Source organism: Betta splendens, chromosome 1 (assembly GCF_900634795.4).
Source record: "Betta splendens chromosome 1, fBetSpl5.4, whole genome shotgun sequence".
Lineage (NCBI taxonomy): Eukaryota > Metazoa > Chordata > Actinopteri > Anabantiformes > Osphronemidae > Betta > Betta splendens.
This window is the reverse complement of record NC_040881.3, coordinates 3,754,254-3,775,069: the sequence shown is the minus strand read 5'-3', so window position 1 is coordinate 3,775,069 and position 20,816 is coordinate 3,754,254. Positions and strand designations below refer to the sequence as shown.

Genomic DNA, 20,816 nt, shown 5'->3' with positions numbered 1-20,816 from the left:
GAATGTTTAATGAAGTGAGGATCGTATAAACAAACTTTTGTGGATGATTGACACCCACCCGCCTCACGGGGCTTTTTTATTTTATTTTGGAGGTGCTGACCGGAAGTGCCCGGCGCGCTCGGACCTTCGGCTGAGGCGCGCCCCCGACCCGGCGCCTGTCACATGGCTTAGGGTTGGGGCAGGCCCGGTGGGTCGCTCGGCACCGGGGCGCAGGATCCGGACTCGAACGTGGCGCCGGTTGCGACTAACAGGAACAGAACTTGTGGCACAAAGGTCGGCGGAGCGTGTGACTGGCGCCCGCAGCCACTTTCGCTTCTCCGTCAAGATTGCGCGAAATCGCGGCTTGTTTACGCCGCCGCTCGTCGACCACCGGCTCCGGTTTCACTTCCTAATGACTGCGCGCTAGTGAGCTGCGCCACAACTTCGTGAGACTCGTGAAGCTCGCCGTTGATGAAGCGCTGACTCACGGACCGGACCTGGCTGGCGGCACCGGGCGCTGCTGGAGCTAGGCCGCCGCCGAGCGGACCGCGGCCGCTGGGTCGCTGGTCTCCATGGCCTGATCCCCCTCTGGCGTCGAGATGATCGGGTCGCCGGACCTGCTGGCGTTCACCGCCGCCGAGGGGTTCGGGGAAGGGGAGGAAGACCGGGCCAGTCCGGGTCCTGGTCTACCTGAAGAACTGTCCGTCCCCCTGGTACCGGTGTCCAACCCCTGGGCCTCCCGCGCCCAGTTCCACAGAGACTTCATACTGGTGGCTGAGTTCTCAGAGCAGGTGTGTGTTTATTCTGGATCGACAGTGTTGTACTGTGTGTAGTCAAAGTACTGCAGTACTTACAGGGTTTAAAGCGCAAGTATTAGTGTGACTGAGGAAACATTCAGGGCCTCAGGGGGAAATCTGAGTGTGTGAATGAAAACTTAATACTGCGATGAATACTCTTCCATGGGAAACTGTTGCTGCCAGTCTTATGAAAGGAGGAAGAGTCACACGGTGTTATTCTCACTTCTCACTTACAGCGTTGTTCCAGTAAAGGTGATGTGCACTAATAGTGGTTCTGTCCAAGAAGTTGGTTGCAACATTTCAAAATTCTAACACAACAAAACGCATTCAACTTGATGTGTTACTGTTCGGAAAATGGCAGCAGCAAATCCCATCAGCTGCAGCACGAGCCGACGGCATGAGACTTTAAATGAACCTGGAGCCTCTGCTGTGTTTCCAGGTGGGTCCGAAGCCCGTGCTCACGGTCCCAGACGACCCGCGGGTCATCGGCTCCTTCGACCTCAACCACTTCTCCGTTCGCATCATGTCTGTGGACTACCAGGCGTCGGGGCCCGGCCCGGCCGCCTCGTCCCCGTCCTCCCCCGGCCCCCGCCTCAGCTTCAGCGAGGACTCCAAGGTGCTCCTGGGGGACTCGGCGGAGGACGCCTTCGCGTACGTGCACTACGTGACCCTGTACGACCTGGAGGCCCGCGGCATGGTGCGTCCGTTCTGCATGGCCTACGTGTGCTCCAACCAGGACAAGCTGACGGAGAACTACTCTGAGCTGCTGACGTGCTTCACGCAGGCGTCCGACAGCCTCAAGACGGGAAACCGGCAGGCGTTCTCCACAGAGCTGCAGAGGAAGCTGCAGGAGCTGGAGTAAGAGCCGGATGTGGTCAAATACACTGAAACCTGCGAGAAGCTAAACCGACTTGGAGCCACTGTTCCTGCTTCAATCTGCTCCTCTGTTCTCTCCTTCAGATACTCACGGCTGACTTTGCTGCAGGATGCAGAGCAGGCGCGGGTGGAGAACGAGGGCACGGACGCAGAGCAGGCGGCCCTCGAGCTCGAAGCGGTCGAGCTCTCCATCCTCACCCACAGGGACCTCCTGCGCCAGGTCACCTCCTACCCCAACAGGAAGCTCAAACAGCCCGACTTCCTGCCGTACGACCTCGCCGATTCCCTCAGTCCCACCGGCCTTCTGCCTCCTGAGCCCAGTCCCGCCTCCGCCGCCGCCGGGTCGGAGCGCTGCCTCAAGTCGCTGCAGGAGCTGTGCAACAGCTACTTCCTGTCCCTGATGAAGGAGCAGCTGGCGGACGCGGAGCGGCGGCTGCGTGGCGACAGGAGCGCGCTGCGGACCGCCCGCGTCACCCGGGCGCTGTCCAGGAGCCTCAAGCTCACCAACTTCCTGTTCGAGCTGTGGAGCCCGGAGGACGAGGAGGAGGGGGAGGTCGCGGAGGGGGGGGTGCCCAGGGCGACGAGGGGCAGGAGCGGCGTCGATGTGTGTCAGTCGGAGCCGCTGAGCCTCGAGTCCTTCTGCTCCTGCGTGGAGGAAATCCCCATCAAGCTGGAGGCTCCGACCGGGACCGAGACCCCTGACCCTGGCGTTGCCATGGAGATGGCAGGAAGCATAAGCAGCGGCGACAGCATCGAAGTCCTGGGGACTGAAAAGTCCTACCGGACGCAGCAGGTTGTGGCTGGATGTGACATCAGAGGTATGTGGAGACGGATCAGCTGATGCTTTGGGTCAGGGATTCAGGGTGTGTGAGATTCCTCTCTCTCTCGCTCTCTCTCTCTCTCACCAGCGGAGACGCCGGTCGGCACGACGGACGCCACTATCAGGCGCGTGGACGCCCGGCGCCCGCGGGCGTGCGCCCGCCGCACCAACAGCGAGGACAGCATCGAGGTGCTGAGCACCACCGAGTCCATCTTCCCCGACGACCTCACCGCCATCACAGAGGAGGAGGCGGACGAGGCCCTGGAGGAGAGGAAGCCGAACGCAGACGAGTCCCTTCAGACGTCGGCCGGTGGAGACGTCCTGATCAGAGAGGCCATCGAGCGTCTGAAGAAGAACCATGTTCACAAAGACGCTCTGAAGACGTCCAAACAAGGTATTAAAGCAAATGTGTTCAGACTCACTGAAACAGATGATCAGAGCAAAGCAGCGTCCACACAGGCAGCTACACGCGTATAATGATGAAACCTGATGCTGTATATGATGATGATGATGATGATGATGATGATGATGAGGAGGAGCAGAGAGGGAGAAAACAGCTGCAGCTGAGAACCCGCTGGACGAATGGGTTTAAACTGCGTTCCAGCCTGTCGCCCTGACAACCGGCTGTCAGGCTGCAGTCGCCGGAGCGACGGGTGGAAACGCGGCTGCAGAGCGTGACTGGCAGCTGACAACAGCAGCGGACCCGCGGCTCGTTACCGGGGCCCGGCGCGGGAATGGTGGCGGCTTGGTCCAGAAACGAGCTCTTACTTCCCACAGTCACAGTCACATTCAGGGCAAGAACAGGCTCGGTTTATTCAGAAAAACTAGGCTGTATTCTATAATTTTTATCAGGCTTTAATCGTGTTTAATTTGTTTCTTTTTTTTTTTTTTACGCAGCTGAGGAGTCGGTGGAGATGACGCCAAAGGGACCCGTCCCTCCGGCGGCGCCGCCTGTGCCCGACCTCCACGTGAACTTGGCTCCGCCCCTTCCCCCGGCGCGGGACGGGCAGCGGCCGCCGCCCTGCGGACCTCTCCGGCTGCTGAGCGTCGACGAGGCGTCTGACTGCACCAGCTTCAACGGCTCCTCTGACCCGCCCTCGCCCACGCAGCACGTGCACGGCGCCCGCCCGGACAGGAGGCGGCGGCGGAAGGCCGGCCTCCGAGCCCTCCGCTTCCTCAAACAGAACTCCTTCTCCCAGCACGCCGTGTTCTGCCTGCTGAGCGGCCGGGCGCTGGTCGTCCTCGGCGCAGACGAGACGTTGGTGAGGAAGATGGTGGACGCCCTGAGCCTCTTCCTGCCTGCTCCTGGTCCCAGTGGCAGCGCCGTGATGCCGGGTTTGACCGCGCCCCTTCAGCTGAGCGACCTGCTCAGCTGGAGACTCATAGGAGTACACAGGTACGCCGTCCGCGCTCCCATGATGCTCGTCACTGACTCAGCCTTAAGGGCTGGTTCTAATAGGTTCCCTTCACCATATGGGGCCACAACCATAATCCTCTGGCTTTCTTCCCGACCAGATCCGCCTCCAGCGCCTCCTCCAGCATCATTCACTCTCTGACTCACTACGGGCGCTATTTGGCGCTGCTGGACCTGGACCAGAGGACCCTGCGCTGTCCGTCATACTCCGGCTCGCTCCTGGACAAACTGGCCTACCCCTACGCCATCTGCCGGGGCAGCACCTACCTGCTGCACCTGGAGAGCAGCCTGACCATGCTGGCCAACAAGGCTCTGGTGTTCACGTTTCACCCCGCCTCCCAGCGTCCAGACGCTGCCGGGGGGAGGGAGGACGCTGACGAGCAGAGTTTCCTGTTACGATCAGGATACTGCAGCGGTGAACATGATATGAGGGTGATGGCGTTCCTGTCTGACCTCATCAAACAGCACCACGCAGGCCGTGGACCATCAGTTTTAAGATTCTCTTATAGCTCGGTGCATCTCCACAGAAATACATATACAGCGTAGTCTGAAAGACACTGGATGAACAAATGGCTTTATTATTACAGCTGCAAAAACGCTGATAGATTTCTCTATCTAGTTATCTATATTTTCACCTGCGGCATTAAATGTTCCACCAGGTCCAAATAGAAGGTGCAGAGCAGCAGCTACACATTTGACTGCTGTACACTGGAGTCAGTGGACTGGGTGTAGGTCAAACACCATCACTTTGAAGGCACAGGATGATGCAGCGTTAGGCTAAAAGTAAAGCAAGATCTTTCACAGGCTGGACTTTCATCCGAGTGGGATTTTTAAAATGTGACTTGATCTGAGAGAAGGCTGTGTGGTTTTAACGCTTGTATTTTAGTTTGCTCTGAATTTGCTCTCTCAGGTTTTGAATACACTGCACACTAGGATCAACATCACCGCTGACGTCAGACTGTAAACACAATGATTTTTTTCCACCTTCCAACTCTGTTAGTAACTGGAAAGTATTATTCCTTTATTTCACTAAAACACAAATGTAATAGTGTAAAAAAACAAAAAGTTCTTTTATGGTCTTTACAACAGTCTTTGTGGTTATTACTGGTAACTGATTATTTCATATCTCCTAATACGTTTCGAAGCTTTTCCTTTTTAAACATTTTATAAACTTAGTTTGCTATAAATTGAGGGAAAGACGAAGGAGACATGTTACAATCCTAAATGTTTATTTTTAAATTGTATAATTTATAAATGTCAAGTTAAAAATTACCCAGTGCAGTTTCTACACCTGAGATGCATGAGAACAAACCTGGACTAAATGTACTTTAACACCACACTGTACTGTAGATGTGTTACTGTAATGATATGCTGTACATCTTGGTAATAAAGCTATATTTTGGAGTACATTTTAAATTAGTTCAGAAAACAAAACCTTTGTCAGAGTGGTCAATAAAACCGCCAGTTTTTCATTTACTTAATGTAGCATAATTGCCCCTCGTGTACATTTCTAGATATACAAGATCACAATTCTATTGAAATAAAGTAACCCACAGTGCAGAATTAAACTTGTCCAACTTTTGCCACCACTACTAATCAAACACTGATCACATCATAAAGAATAAAGCAATAAAGTGTCCAAGGTTTTGTTGAATGATGGATAGGGTGAGTTTGAAGCCTGTCTCTTACTGACATTAGCTCTCAGCAGTCGTCAGTCCTCTCAACAGCGTCCTTGAGCCATCTGGTCAATATGCAACAAACAAAAACAGCTGTCAATTCAACAACTATGACTATCTTTTCAAAATGAAATCCACCACCAACTTTGAGTGGGTCATTTCATCATAAAAGACTGATTAAAAAAGTGGGACTTACGGAAAATTCTTAAACAGGGCCTTCACAGGAGAGAACAGTTCTGCAGCCACTGGAAGAAAACAACAGAAAAAAAATAAATAAAAAGGAAAAAAAAGCATTAAAAAGACAAAAATCAGAGCAACCTACAGCAGGTGCTGCTCACCACCACCACATCAGGAGAAGACATGTAAAAGCCACAGGGACAAATCAGAGCCATACCTTTTGCTAACTAAAGACTGTGGTACTTAAAAATAAATTAAATGTGACTCACTGGTCCCAGTTCTCTGCTGAGGAAGAGAGAGTGAGTAACATGGTGAAAAGGCTGCTTATTGTATCTGGATGTGACATATACAAAAAGACACAACTGATATGGTGCAGTTTGCACAACCACAGTTTCATTTACAGATGAAACAATGAGAGGTGGAGAGTGACATTCTAAGGGGAGGATGCATATAAATCATCCCAGCCAAGTACATCTCACTTTAACCACTAGATGTCGCCAATGATCATCTGTTGGAGAGGTTAATACATAGGTTCATGCTCAAGAGAAGACATTGACGTACCTGTTGTGTTTTTCACCTCCTCTCTGATCTCCTGGAAAAATGATTTGAGGCGTAGCCCCAGACAACTCCACAGCCACCGAAGAGCCCACATATTATCCTGAGAGATGGAAGATTATCACATACTCACTTGAGCTTTAACACTCCTCCAAACATTCAGTAAGTGCATGATGAGTACAGTGTTGCTGTTAAATACATACTTTACCAGCACAAATTTATGTAAAAAAAACATTCACAGTTTATAGCGCATCTTTTTTTGTATTTAACAATTATGCACATAATGTAGTAAATATTGAGGGTTGAATGTGAGGGCAGAGAAACTAAGCCACAAATCCTGTGACACCATCCAAGAACATAAACAAGATGCAAAATCACGATGGAAATCAATAAAGGATGTCCAATCTAATGTAAATACCTTAAATGTGTTGAGCACAGGGACCACAGGATTCAAGGCTCCACTATAGAGTCTCAAACATAAAGCACCTGTTGCCAACAGTAACAAGGACTGATCTGGCTCCACCTGTCAACACAAATACGCACAGGTCAAAGATCCAGACCCCATCAAGGCTTCCTTCAGCTGAACATTCAACAGCACACTTACTTCCTGAATGAAGTGTGGGATCTGTAGGATCTGTAAGTTGGACCCGTCCGGATTCTGGAGTGCAGTATTTACAGCAAGCGTTGCTTCCTGTTGTCCAGCACAAATACAAAACCGAATCAAGTAGTGCTACAAAAAAGGCAAAAAGTGTGCAATGCAGAATCAAGCCAGAAATACATACATTCAGCAACCGTTTGCTGGGTTCTGGTAGAGCCGTGCGCGTGTTGGCGATTGAGAGCAAATGAGCCCAACACTGAGACTGTATCAGAAAGAATCATGTACAACAGTTATTAAGAATCATGACGAAAAAATGTGGGACACATGTGGACATCCCATCCTGGAGCTTGTGACAGGAAATACATTTTTATATAGAGGTGCAGCAGCAGAGGGGACTGATCAGAACCAGCATCTTCACCATTTGACAAAGACCAGTCAGGTTTAAAGACCTGCACTTCACTCCTGTGAAGACGTGGGTCCTTAACCTTAACCACGAGAGGTCCAAACAACAAGGTGTACCTTGATGTGAGATACAAACTTACATCAGCAAACACAGCAGAGCAGAGTTTCTGAGACCTGAGAGCAAACTTCACCAGCTCAGCTCGCTTCAGTGGAACGGCGTCTAGAGAGGACGGAGTTTGACTTTGAAACTATGTGTCCTGAGGTAAAATGATGATCTTATGGTATAACATGCCTTCCACTAACCTTTAATTGGTTGCCATGTCGCATCTGAACGGCAGAGCTGTGACAGATGACTCACCACCAGCTTCGGTGCTGTGGCTGTTTCAAAGATGCAGAGATAAACAGTGAAGAGAGGAGGAGTGAGCCGGGTGACTGGGGCCTTCACCGACGGGAACATGCTGTCCACGGCAGACTTCAAGTCTCCAGCCATGCACTTAAAAAAAGGGATGAGGTCCTGAAGCTGCTGCAAGCTGTGGAAGATGGCAGCAAGTCACCAACATGACCAACAATCATTTACCTCTGTTTCTACATTAAGACGAAAAGAAGACTAGATGGTCTTTTTCAAAACCCTTTATAAAAAGGTACCATTGTGTGATCAGGGGCACTCACAGTGTAGGATCATCAGCCTGGACCACACGTAGGTAGCGGTACAATTCTTTGTACCTGCATTGTTCTTGTAGTAATTCTGTTCTCAACAGAACCACAGAACTCTGTTCAACCAGGACATCTTTCTTGCCTTTATCTTTCCGAACACCCAACACATTTTGTCCCTTCATCACAGACATGAGCAGGACGTCATCCCAGGGACGAATGCACAGGCTGAAACACAAGCACATCACATGTTATTCATATGCAATAAAAAGCTTTGAAGTGTGATGTAGGACATCAAAAATGAAGCGTCCACACACACACCTGTTCCTCATGCTCCTCAGATCAGTGGGGAGGCATAACTGCTTGTAGAAATCCTGCACTTTGCAGCTGAATGATGGAGTGAAATCACCCATTACAATCTGTTTCTGCACTGATGATATAACCCTGAAAAAACACACATAAGGGAAAAACATCCACATATATATTATTGCAAAAAAGAAATTAGACAGCACTTGAGAATATGCTCACCTCTGCAGCAACAATATTTTGGCCTCAGCAGCGTTTGACATGGAACACTGTAAGGGGTAACTTCTGCAAAATATACTGAAGCTAGTAAACACTCAAAGGCAAACTTCATGAACAGGAATGTAGAACAGAGAATGTTTCTCGCTGCTTTTACCCCGTGACGTGAAAATGTCGAATAAACTCTTCAGTGGCTCCAAGTTGCATGATGGCAGCAGCTCTGGTGTCGTGTCTATTCGCTTCGCTCAGAAACGATGATACAAACTCATACACAGGTCGGTAACTGAAAAGAAAAACATTAAAGCCGCTTTTTATGTGCTAATATCAGTGACAGTGAGACTTCATGAGAACAATGATGAACATTATTTGGATGAGGCTACAATAAACCAGCCAAAATTCTGTGCATCATGGAGGAATTTTATATGCAGGTTTACTTTCACTGTCTGAAAGTTTAAGTTCATTTTCAGTCTGGAAATGAACAGATTTCAGACACATAACTGGTTTTTGAGTGTTTGTGAGAAGCCTGGACCTCTCTGCTCAGCAACTCACTCATGGATGATGCCTTGCTGGTTTTGCAGACTCAGGCCATATTCCTCTAACGTCTTTCCTTTGACGAAGGCGGAGAAAAGTACAGCCAACTCTTGTCTGAAGCTCTGCAACATCGTCTCTGGACAAAAGGTAGACCAGTGCATTGGAAATCAAGAGATGGGAAGTTACAGTATTTACTGATCCACCCACTCACCCCCCAGCAGCTGCCTCCAAACCTTTTGTCACTTCACACCACTGGATAACTACCCCCCACAGTCCTTCACACCAAGCCCGGCTCCGTCAACCCTGCAGGCTGGTGACTCATCCCAACAACACCCCGCCCGAGACACTCCTTCAACCCCCTGTTCTTCTCCAGCACGTGAGAGCTTAAGAAGATCAGTTTGTGAGAGCCAGGGACTGTGTGTCTGACACTCTGGCCTGCAGTGTGAGGGCCCCACAGGGAACTGTACTGGCCCCCTTCCTCTTCACCCTCTATATGTCAGACTTCATACACAACAAGGACAGCTGTGTTCTGCAGAAGTTCTCCGATTACTCTGCGATTGTCAGACTGATCACCGATGACGATAATGCAGAGTACAGAGGACTTACTCAGGACTTTGTGGACTGGTGCCAGCGGAACCACCTCCGGATCAATGCAGGGAAAACGAAGGAGATGGTGGTGGATTTCCGCAGACAACAGTCTGCTGTCATACCACCGATGCACATCCAGGGAAGGGACATTGAGAGAGTGGACTCTTACAAGTACCTGGGAGTGCATCTGAACAATAAACTGGACTGGACTCATAACACGGATGCACTGTACAGGAAGGGTCAGAGCAGACTCTACCTGCTGAGGAGACTGCGGTCTTTTGGAGTGAGGGGGCCACTCCTGAAGACCTTCTATGACTCTGTGGTGGCATCAGCCATTCTGTACTGTACGTGTGGTCTGCTGAAGCAGCAGCATTACAGTGAGGGACAGGAAGAGACTGGACAGGGTCATCAACAAGTCCAGCTCTGTCCTGGGCTGCACTCTGGACACGGTGCAGGAGGTGTGTGAGAGAAGGGTCCTGGCTAAACTCACATTCATCCTGGACCAGGACTCTCACCCACTGGAGGACTCACTGTCTGCTCTGGAGCAGCTTCAGTGACAGACTGATCCACCCTCGCTGTGTGAAGGAGAGATATCGTACATCCATCCTACCCGCTGCTATAAGACTGTACAATCAACAATGTTAACTACCTTACACAGCAAAACTGATAAACCACCCACTGCATCAGGGGTAATACAGACATTCACTTGGTGCAATATCTGTGCAATATTTCTGCAAACTGTACAATATGTAGATTATATTTATGACATTTTGCATACCCACTCTGACAACTCTATTATACTTTCTGTATTTATACAATTTCCCCATTGTGGGACTATTAAAGCTTTTCTTATTCTTTTTCTTATCATTGCTCACGGTTTCCTAGACATACACTTTTTTGTGCCAGAGCAGGTACCTGCCTGCCGTAGGTGAAGGTCTACTTCAGAAAGAGAGAGATTGAACTTCTTAAGTCCTCCCAACAGACCGTCGTTCCTTAGGTTGTTCCAGAAATCACTCCTTTTGTGGCTGTTGCAGTGGCAGGTACCGCTGTGACACCACATTGTACACTAAATACACACAAAGGACAAACCTTGAGACCGGGTATAACTTTTCTGTTTGTGGGCAAATGTAAATGATCAGTATGAGACATGAGTGGCTTTATTATCATGTGTAAACAGTTGCTGGTGCCAGCATCTATGGATGAACACATACCAGAGACGCCAGCTTGTCACAGATGTAGCAGAAGCAGTTATCGCAGAACGCCTGGTTACTGTCCACAGGCGCTCCGGTCTCACAGTCTGTGGCCCTGCACGGGTCAAAGGAGCATTTCCTTAGATGAGGCAATGATGAGGATAAGTATTCCGGCGCGTGCACCAGTCACACTCACGTGAACGCATGTGTGGCGCAGTCGTAGCGAGCGTGAGGCAGCACCTCAGCGCGACGAGAGAAGGTGACGACCAGGTCTTCGTCCAGAAGGCTTTGAGGTAACGCAACATCTGAAACACAACAGCAGCGGCCGTCAGTGTAGTCTCTAATGCACCACACGTAACGTAACGGGTGTAACATTTACCATTCTCCTTCACGTCCTCCACCTCGACAATGAGGACCGAAGCTTCAGTGCGTGACACGTTGTTATCATTATCATCATCATCACTGAGGATGATTATTTCTCCACTGTCTCCAGTCGTACACATCAGAATTGTCTAGTGAAATAAAAAACAAATGTTGGTGACGTGGATAATTTCAGCCTGATGTTTCAGGTTATCGCACATCAGTCCGCTGAGTTTGTTTCTCATCTGAACTTCATGAAGCTACAGTTTCCGGACTTTTTCCTTACCGTTACTATCTGTAAACGTTAAAACGAAACTTAACCCACTTCACCCACCGACAGGTAATTAGTCTAGTCCCAGATTACAGTAGAAGCTATAACAAACACATTTTTGTCCCAAACCGCTCGGATTAATTTTCTCTTTACCTTTGTTTTCCAACTAAACTACATAAAACATTTCCTTTCGCGCTGGTCCCCTCAAATTACTGCGTCACCGGAAGTGACGTTTCTTCTTCCTCGTTGCTTCATTTTGCGGTGGACAAACGGTCTAAACGCTTCCTACTGGGCGGGAGGGTAAAGAAACATGACGCAAATACAGATCAAGCAGCTGGCAGCTAGACAGCTTTACTTCATACAAAACCTTTTGGAATAAATCATAAAAAATCACAATGAAAGGTTTTCATTTAATGATCTATCATGTTTGCATTTTCCAGCTGTCAAGGAGAGAGAGGCACAGTGGACAGACCAGCCCATCTGACGAATGCTTGTTCAGACCATCTAAGTGTAATCCCCCACTGACCCTGACCCCGACCCCGGGGGAATGTCTCATACATACTTTGGTAGTGATGGTGTACACAGCCAAGCAACCCCACACCATCACATCTGGCATTTCGTTTTACTCACCAGCTTGGTTCAAGATTTCAAGGTTCGTGATTCAAAACAGGCGACAACTGTCATTATCAACTTGTGACCTGGCAACCTGCAAACCTGAAATCCTTTCAGACCACTACTTTGTACCCGTGGTCATCGCTACTCTGGACAATGTAAACTAAGTAGAACATTAGTTACGATATTGCTGTAACTATTTCCCAATTTGTTCTGTCAAAACATTAGTGTCTCCTGTATTATACAATATTGAAAACAATTTAACAATCATGAAACACTGTAAAAATTAGATTTCAATTTCAATCAAGAATCTTAAACTTTTTTTAGTTAATGACAATACAGATGACAGTAGCATTTTCCATGTATATATAAATTAACATCAGTTTAACAGCAGTTTCACACAGCTGGCTGAGGATGTAGAATGTAAGTATATGTATTTTCAGAACTACTGCTATAGAGTAGATGCAATGTGTCTTGTTTTGTCCTTGTTTCGAGAGTTGTATCTCCTCGCTGCTGCTCTCTGGTTCCTCTCAGCCTCCGTCAGTCCGTCCACAGCTTCTGCTTTCAGCAAAGCGGAGTCTGTCTGAAGCTGCAGCTCCACCTGTGTGTCATCATCGCTCTGAGCAGGCATCTTTCGCAGCCATTGCTGGTAGTATCCACGGAAACCATCAATGTGGACCAGATAGTTGTTTCTGGATTTGTACTGGGATTAATAAAAGAAACATAAGTTGTCAAGGTAAATATAATGAGGCGAAACTGTGACCAATCAACCAACCAAAAATTCAAACTCAAACACAGGAAAACATAGTCCTTGCCCACCTGGTTATAGTTGGGAGGATACTGTGCAGCAAACTCCAACTGTTTGATGATGACTTTATTAGGCCACACTCGCATGTCACTCATAGTTTGCAGAATTTTTTTAAGGTAGACGTAATCCAGTCTCCGAGCTGCTCGGCCAATTAAAGCAGAGAACACCTGGACGTTGGGCCTAAGTCCCACCCCCTGTGATAAATGCAGGTTAGGACATTGAAAGACCTATTTAAGCATTATGTCAAAGTTTGTCTGCTCTTGTTTATTCAGACATAATGATTTGTAAGCTTGACATACATTGGCCTTCAAATGTTAAAATGTGTGGCTCCTTACCTCCATGTCCTTCAGCAGCTGCAGAGCATCATTCTGCCGCTGACAGCCTAATGCCAGGCTTCCAAATGTCTGTACATCTACATTTACATTACGCTGCCGCATCACTCCCAACACAGACTAGAAACAAAAAAGACCTTTAACTAATTTGCCACATTTTTTCATGTTACACTTTTAGTGGATAGAGTTTGGTATATTTTTCCAAAACATCTGGAAAACTAGAAAGAATTTTACGCGTGTTTGTGTGTGTACCTTTGCTGTATCCATCTCTCCAGCTCTGGCTGCTCTGCGAATCGCAGAGTTAAAGAACGCAGTGTCCAGCTTCACGTGGTGCTGTTTGGCGGCCTTTAGTAGCAACAGCAGGGACTCGCGCCCTGGCTCCATCGTATCTGCCAACAGGGTCAGAGTCCTGAGGTCTGGACTGAGTCCATTAGACACCATCTTCTCTAAAAAGCCTGTGGCCCCTCCAATAAGCGAGAGCCTATCAAACGCTCCATCCACTGTGCTGAGAGACACCACAGCCCCCTTCCTCCCCTCAAAAATGTCCAGCAGATTAGGGGCTGCAGAATTATCTGCTAACTCAAGTGGATGATGGTGTTCTTGTCTGACTGGTACCAGACAGGCTGAGGATTCGTTGTTTCTGCGTGAATCAGCCTGGATAAACAACTGCTTCTCTAAAAGGTCAATGTCAATTATGTCCTTTGTTTTAGAATCTGACTTGGCATTTGAAGCGTCTTCTTTTTGGATTTCACCGTCAAGCCTCAGCAGCACGTCAGTGGCCAGTGCAGGATCACCAATCCCACAATCCCTTGCAATTCTCAATAACAGGTTGTAGTTCTTTGTGTCTGGAAGAATCCCTGACTTCAGCATCTGGCGCCAAACCTGAAAGATAAACAAATGTTATTCAATCTCTGCATTTATTTTAAAAACCTGCATGCAGATAAACAATAATCAGGCCATAGAAGTGGATCATCTGTAATGTTACTTTTTTGAGTTTGACACAGCTATGAAACAGTCTGTATTCTGTACAGCAAACACTTGGACTTTACTTTGGACAGCTTGTCTCAGTGTGATGTATTTGTCATGTTAGTGTCACCAATATGATGCTATCTAATCTAGTCAAATGGTTTGGTAAAACTGCTTATGTAAACCATATTTACCTGCAGAGCCATTCTGAATCCAATTTGTTTGTCCTTCAAGCAGCCCATCAACAGATAGTGAAATGTCTCCTGACTTACAACATGTCCATCCTGCAGCATCTCCTATGCAAACACACACACAAACCAATATTTAGACACAAACCGGACATAATTCAGCTCTGCATGCACTTGCCTTTGCAACTCACCCGGAGAGTATGAAAACAGGCTTGCAGTTGGTTGGCGATGGCGTGTGTCTTTAGAAGAGCGTGGTATGTGATGGTGCTGAGGGGACAGTTTTTGCGCCGGAGTTCCTGTTCCAGCTTCAGCGCTTGCTGAAGACCAGCTTGCTTTGAAGGCGACTCGGCGCAGGCATTGAACAGCGCCGTGTAGGTGGCGTCTACGGGAACTAGTCCTCGCTTCTTCATCTGAAACCCACACAGACATGTTACTGGTGACAAGAGTTTAACCTCCGTCAATGGCAAACGTCACATAAATTCGATACAAATTCAACAAAATTAGATTTAAGAAAACGTTTTTTGATTTTAAACTTGGTTCACAAGGAGAATAAAGGATGCCTTTCAAACTAATAACTAAGTAACTTTCTTAAACCATTACTCAGACTGGGTGGTTACAGTCAGCAATGACCTTTGACGTGTTAACGCAACTGTTTATCATGAGCAATGATGAATGCAACTCCCTACGTCGTTGTAGAGCCTGAAGGCCTCTTTGAGGCGACCAGCTCGACCGCAGCCTCCGATCAGGACCGTGTAGTTGAACTCCTCCGGCTGCAGCCTCTCTCCCTGCAGCATGTCCCCGCTGAACAAATCCAACGCCTCCTGCAGCTGAGAGACGAGCAAAACCCTCCATAAACACGCTTGCAGGGAGAAAGCAGGACACAACACAGCAGATCAACCGAACCAACCTTGTTGTCTTTAATCCGCTTCTTGCACTGTAAGAAGTACCAGTAAGGGGTGTTTCTCCTCCCGGGTCTCCTGCCAGTCTTCACCGAGGCTTCTTCCTCCGTAGCGTCGTCCTCTCGGTGTCGCATGTCCTGGAAGTCAGGGCTGCTTTTCCTGTACGACTGCTTGGAGGACATGTCCGCGGAGAGGGAACCAAAGACCTCCCCGTCCTCCGAGGGACAGCCCGGGGAGCCCGCGTCCGCTGAGGACACCGGGCCGCCCGATAGACGCCGCGGCAGCTGCCAGTCAGCCGGTATGAGGAGCCTGGATGTCCGCTGTAGTCGCGAACCCTCCACCGCTGTCAGAGTCGGGGTTCTGGGTAAGATCCTAACCGATGACATGGCGGACAAGTTAGCAGCCGGGGCAGAGATTCTCCGTCCGTTTCGCGCACACAAATACGCAAAGTATTTGAACATATTTAATAGTTTCTTTTAGCTAAAAGGTTTGTATCATACCTAACAGCTACACTACCAAAGTTTGGCTAACGACGTAGTAACAGCGTGTTGCTACTCCACGATGCCTCAATGACACAAACTAAGACCCGATTAATGGAGGTCGAGCAAGATTAACAAACAGCCACCTTTGGCAGGTTTTACGTCGGATAAAGTTATGAAACCCTTGGTCTGATATTAGATGCTACGATTTTGTTACTAGTCATCATACAGCACCACCTTAACAAAGACTTTATGTTTTGATGCCGTATGTGACTCTGATCGACTCCATCGATGATAGACTAGCATGGCTGCGCTGCACATAAAGCCTTTACATGTTTGGACATGCGCACTACTGCCGCCTGCTGGTTGAAATCATTGCGTCTCCTCTCTTAGGTCATAAATGAATGAATGGGTTTTTAAGCAGTTAAAACTGCTCAATTTTGCATTTGTTAAAGAATTACTTCCACAATTATCAACTTACATCTTGTGTGTAATAAAGCATTGCTCTGCTCCACATGATCTAATCTTTTCAATAGTATTACAAATTTTGATTGTCACATTCAAAACATACAATTTACTTTTCACTTTAAAATACAAATAACTAAAATATTGTTTACTCTCCAATAGATGAGGTGTGCATGAAAAAGACATGAAAAAGAAAAAAAAAGTAGAAATGTGCTAAAATATACATTTACATACATTTACACAAACAACAGTTAGTTACAAGCAAGTAATGTCAGTAAAGCTTTGTTTAGTTACCATTTACAAAATGTCAGTATAACATAAACAGAAAAGTGCATAGACGAGAATTAAAAATAACATATGGATTTTATTACAGTATTTTTTTGATTTTTGTCTTTAATACAAAGTCGCAAATCAAATAATTACTTTACTTTGTATTTTGGCACTTGATTTGGAGGAAAAATGAATAATGGTAACAAAGGTGAAATTTCATTAAATAAGATATATGGAAGTGCAGTGTACCCTGATTATTCACCTGGCTTTAGAGTTGAGATGAAATGAATGTCCCTTTGAAGACCATCATTACAGAGTTATAGAAATGTAAACAATTATTACTCAATAGTGTATTGTTTCATCTCCTACTGGACACACATTCGTAACTGAGTGCACTACATCAGTCTTTTTTCTATTTGTCAATTTTATATCCTGGCAAAAACAGCCTCAGTCATCAGCTATTGAGCATCCTTCACAGTCAAGCTTAGTGATAACGTCAGAGTGGTGATAAATGTGGGGGTTGTGCCACATGGCTCTGAAACAAAGTTATACGATCAAGTAGAGTGAGTGGTATATCTCTGATGACTGACGGCAGGTCTTCATGCTGTAGTGGATAGATGACCACACTAAGTGCTGAGCGCTCGGCTGAAAATCTAAAAGAAACAGAAAATGATGTACATTTTGAAACTTACATATCACACTACTAACACAGTAGGTCCCACATACAAGCACTAACCTGTCCAGCAGTGCTTTCTGCAAAGTGTGACAAGCCGCCAAAGTGCCGCCCATAAACATGTGGCATGTGATGACGTGGCAGCATCGCTCCATGAAGGTTTCTGTGGCTGATGAGTCAAAGGTGCCGCTGCGCGAGATGAGGCAGAGACGCTGCAGACGAGAGCAGCACGACAAAGCCTCAAAGAATGAGGCGTTGGCATTCAGGTAGGGCTGCTCTAACCTAAAAAACACAATTTCAATTATGATAAGCTGAACAGCAAATACTAGCGCACAAATTACACCATTGTGGAAGGTTTAATTCTTCTAAAACAAATATATTTCAAGAAAACAAAAAGTAAATTTACAAGAACACAATATGTCAAGATAAACAATATTAAATATTGGCAGGTAATAATATATAATGAGGTTTTTAATATAATTATGGCTGTAGCATCCATCTAATGGTTGATGTTTTTTTCTCAAACCTGAGTTCCTGTAGCTGTGTGCACTGTTTAAGAGTCTCCAGCAAGGCAGAGGTGTAGTTCATGGTTTTTAGTGATCCCATGTTGGCAAGGGATAACACCTGCAGATCCTTGCACCGTCGGGCTAGCTGCACCAGCCCCGTTCCCTTCAACACCCCAGGAATCCCAGCCAGAGTCAGGCGACGCAATCGAGGCAATGCCTCAAGCGCGGCTAGGTGCACATCGCCAACTCCTCGAGCCCATGCACACATTCCACGAGGTTCCACACTAGCGCGTGTGCAGGGCTCAAGTCGAGGCAAGACGGATACAAAACCAGGGCCAATTACCTCCAAGTTCTCTAAACAAGGGCAGCCAGCTAATAGCTGAGCAAGTCCAGAGGTGCTGTCCCCAGAGAATGATGACTCTGAGTCTGGCTTGTAATTCTGAAGCCCCACACGAGGAGCCTTCTTTAGCCCCAGGAACAATGGAGAGGGAGACGTCTTAATTGTAGGCATGTGATGTGAATTCAGGCCATCTGACAGAGCGCAGGCAGGCACAGTGAGAGAGCGCAGGTGTCTGAATTTGGCCAAGCTAGCACACAGATGTGCTTCTCCATCCAGCACATTTGAGTTTTCATGATGATAGTGTGTGTGCATCAAATTGAGGTGTTTAAGGTTGGAACAACCAGCTGCCAAACGGCTCATTGTCCCAGGAAGCAGCTGATCCTCCATACTTCTGCACTCAGAATAAAGCACCTGGTTGATGCCACTGAGGTTAAGACTGATCAGCTGTGTGGCATCTCGAACTCCTCCCTCCAGCAATGACTGAAACACTTGTGGCCATAATGCAGGACAGCGGCTGAAGCTGAGGTGCTTGGGGCTGTTTCCCTCCAGAGCTCTCTTTAGTGATAAGGAATCAAGCCAGGATCTAGGGAGCTGCAGGGCCTCTAGGTCACCTTGCTGACCCAAACTCTGGGCCAGAGAGGAAGCAGCAGGCCAGTGAGCAGGGTTGGGACCAGGAATCGACACAAGAAAAACTTGAAGGCGCTTTGGAACATGAACGCTGAACACAGCCAAATAGAGAAGGAGCAAAGTCTGGTTCACCTATGGCCAATAATACATAGAAAGACTAGTTAAAGTCACTATACTTGAGTGTATTTAGCAAATATGCATATGCACTAACAACCTCACCTCTCCAGGGGCCAACCTGGCAGTGAACTTCTCCAGATGCTGGTAATGTGGCACGCTGCTCTGACCTACCATTAACTGACAGCAAACACCAATACCGTCTCTCGTAACATCTGGGATGTCAAACTGCAACATCAGCCTAGAGTTCACACAAACAAAGATTCACACATTCAATACAGAAAAGGCAGGAAGCACATACAAAGGCAGGAAGAATGCATGCTGCATAACTACTAAAGCTAGTATGGAAATAAAAGTAAAAGGTAAATACAGTGCAGTGAATGCAAATATACCCGATTTTTAGACTAAACGGTTACGTTACATTTTATTTCCATCCTAAATCTGACAGATTCTTACTTGCGGAGTTGAGCACAGCACGGGACCACACCATAGCTTGGTGTCAACAGCGTCTGCCGGAGCTCTGACAGGCGGCTCAGCGAATCCACCGCCTCTGAACTCAGCTGTGCAGAGTTGAATCCCGGCGTCACATCAAAAGCAAATGAGCGGAGTAAAGAGAGGGAGGAGAGAAGGCGAGACAGGCGAAGCGAGGTGAGACGACAGCCAGTGACATCAAGGTGCGTCACCACCCTGCAGCGACTGAGCTTCTCCATGGTCGCGCCGGAGAGCCAGTAGCAACCGTTCAAGCTGAGAGACTGCACGTGATTGGCTAGCTGCTTCAATAAACGCCTCACCAACAGGTCATCAGCCTGGAGGGAAACAAAGCTAGGTTTGTTAAGATGACAACAGTGTGACTTGAGACTGTTGGCAAGAGTTCAGAATCATTTCTTGTTAGTTTAAATAAGAATAATCAGTAGCTTTACCATGTACTCCTCAGACAGACTGACATTTGTGAGCAGGGTCTTATCGTGACACAGCGTGTGCAATTTGTGGCAGACATTTGCCACGTTCAGCAGCAAGTCACACACTGGAACATGGCGAAGGATGGACAACAAGATCTCATCAGACAAATCTGACATTCCCACCGTGGTAGAAGACATTGTGTCCTCATCACATACAGCCTTGAACACATGGTAAAAAGACAATATTAGTGTTTATATCCTCTCTGCAATCAGGCAACAAATACCATATATACCATATACTATACTGTTATACGGGTGAAAGATCATGAAGACGACAACAAAATTAACGACCTGTGTATCGTATAGTAATATATACAGTCTAGTGTGTGTTTTTGTGGCCATATAAAGTGCTGCCACAATGTTCGCCTGTGCTAAGTGACGCCTGGTAACGTTAGCGCTACCATTAACGCTAACCTAGCTAAAGTAGCTAGCTCAGCTGCTGCCCTGCTCAGTTTAACCTTCCCCGAATAAAACGTTAACCCGGAGTGTTGTGGGCTCACCAACCTTTAAAATCCGTCGATCCATGTCTTCTGCCACTGTTTTCACAGCCCCACTCATGCCCGGCAGGATTGTGGATGTTCACTCTACCTCTGCTATTATTACATGTTTCCACCAACCGTTAACTTGACGGGCGATGTTTTTAGTTACACAGTGACGGAAACCTTTTAGTGACGGACATATTTCCTGTTCGATGTCTTATTTTAATTTTGCGTAATATATGTGTGCATTTTATAACAGAAGTTATAAAATTTTTTTATAACATTTTATAACAGAAGTTATAAAATTTGAATAACGATATAAAGATTACTTTTAGATTTACAAGCTGCAACACTCAAATGAGCACATTATGACATTTATTATTTAATAATTATCTCCATATTAAGAATAAGAATGCCTTTATTAGTCCCACAGCGGGGAAATTGCACCACACAGGTGCAACAAGTCCGAAAACATAGAGAAACTATACAAACACACACTTAAAAAAACAGAGCAAATGTAGTTAACATTTCTGATTGTAGAGTCTGATAACAGCAGGTAGCACAGATCTGCACCGTGTCCAGAGTGCAGCCCAGGACAGAGCTGGACCTCTTGATGACCCTGTCTAGTCTCTTCCAGTCCCTCACTGTGATGCTGCTGCTACAGCAGTTCAGATGCACACCCAGGTACTTGT

At 47.2% G+C, this 20,816-nt stretch overlaps 4 protein-coding genes across 8 annotated transcripts; 1 reads left to right on the top strand and 3 right to left on the bottom strand.

Moving 5' to 3' along the window:
* Positions 1-76: 76 nt before the first annotated feature.
* On the top strand, positions 77-5,293 carry smcr8b (Smith-Magenis syndrome chromosome region, candidate 8b). Its single transcript, XM_029146770.3, has 6 exons — positions 77-770; positions 1,216-1,634; positions 1,737-2,470; positions 2,561-2,866; positions 3,370-3,868; positions 3,988-5,293. The coding sequence occupies exons 1-6, from the start codon at positions 579-581 to the stop codon at positions 4,430-4,432; spliced, it is 2,595 nt and encodes an 864-aa protein (XP_029002603.1). The 5' UTR covers positions 77-578; the 3' UTR covers positions 4,433-5,293.
* zgc:112980 (uncharacterized protein LOC503706 homolog) lies at positions 4,879-11,696 on the bottom strand. Of its 5 annotated transcripts, none has more exons than XR_008695631.1 (19): positions 11,561-11,696; positions 11,156-11,288; positions 10,973-11,081; positions 10,798-10,891; positions 10,502-10,652; positions 9,017-9,134; positions 8,625-8,750; positions 8,474-8,536; positions 8,267-8,389; positions 7,964-8,173; positions 7,598-7,824; positions 7,435-7,514; positions 7,077-7,154; positions 6,899-6,985; positions 6,713-6,817; positions 6,301-6,397; positions 5,885-6,072; positions 5,759-5,807; positions 4,879-5,627 (listed from the first exon to the last, which is right to left on the bottom strand). XR_008695631.1 is itself a non-coding variant. In XM_055511739.1 (19 exons), exons 2-18 carry the CDS (start codon positions 11,277-11,279, stop codon positions 5,768-5,770), a joined length of 1,896 nt encoding a protein of 631 aa, XP_055367714.1. In that variant the 5' UTR covers positions 11,280-11,288; positions 11,561-11,696; the 3' UTR covers positions 4,879-5,627; positions 5,759-5,767. The 5 variants fall into 5 exon arrangements, 4 of the variants coding, with proteins under 4 accessions (XP_055367714.1, XP_055367724.1, XP_055367716.1 ...); XM_055511739.1 differs by having other exon boundaries at positions 6,009-6,072; XM_055511749.1 differs by having other exon boundaries at positions 6,009-6,024.
* A 101-nt stretch (positions 11,697-11,797) lies between these two features.
* ptcd1 (pentatricopeptide repeat domain 1) lies at positions 11,798-16,348 on the bottom strand. The gene is made up of 8 exons (XM_029146798.3): positions 15,221-16,348; positions 15,000-15,140; positions 14,505-14,723; positions 14,320-14,421; positions 13,412-14,041; positions 13,163-13,279; positions 12,839-13,021; positions 11,798-12,722 (listed from the first exon to the last, which is right to left on the bottom strand). The coding sequence occupies exons 1-8, from the start codon at positions 15,671-15,673 to the stop codon at positions 12,471-12,473; spliced, it is 2,097 nt and encodes a 698-aa protein (XP_029002631.1). The 5' UTR covers positions 15,674-16,348; the 3' UTR covers positions 11,798-12,470.
* A 152-nt stretch (positions 16,349-16,500) lies between these two features.
* fbxl18 (F-box and leucine-rich repeat protein 18) lies at positions 16,501-20,307 on the bottom strand. The gene is made up of 7 exons (XM_029146785.3): positions 20,150-20,307; positions 19,607-19,804; positions 19,143-19,492; positions 18,792-18,927; positions 17,626-18,704; positions 17,163-17,381; positions 16,501-17,079 (listed from the first exon to the last, which is right to left on the bottom strand). The coding sequence occupies exons 1-7, from the start codon at positions 20,201-20,203 to the stop codon at positions 16,923-16,925; spliced, it is 2,193 nt and encodes a 730-aa protein (XP_029002618.1). The 5' UTR covers positions 20,204-20,307; the 3' UTR covers positions 16,501-16,922.
* Between the last annotated feature and the right edge of the window lie 509 nt (positions 20,308-20,816).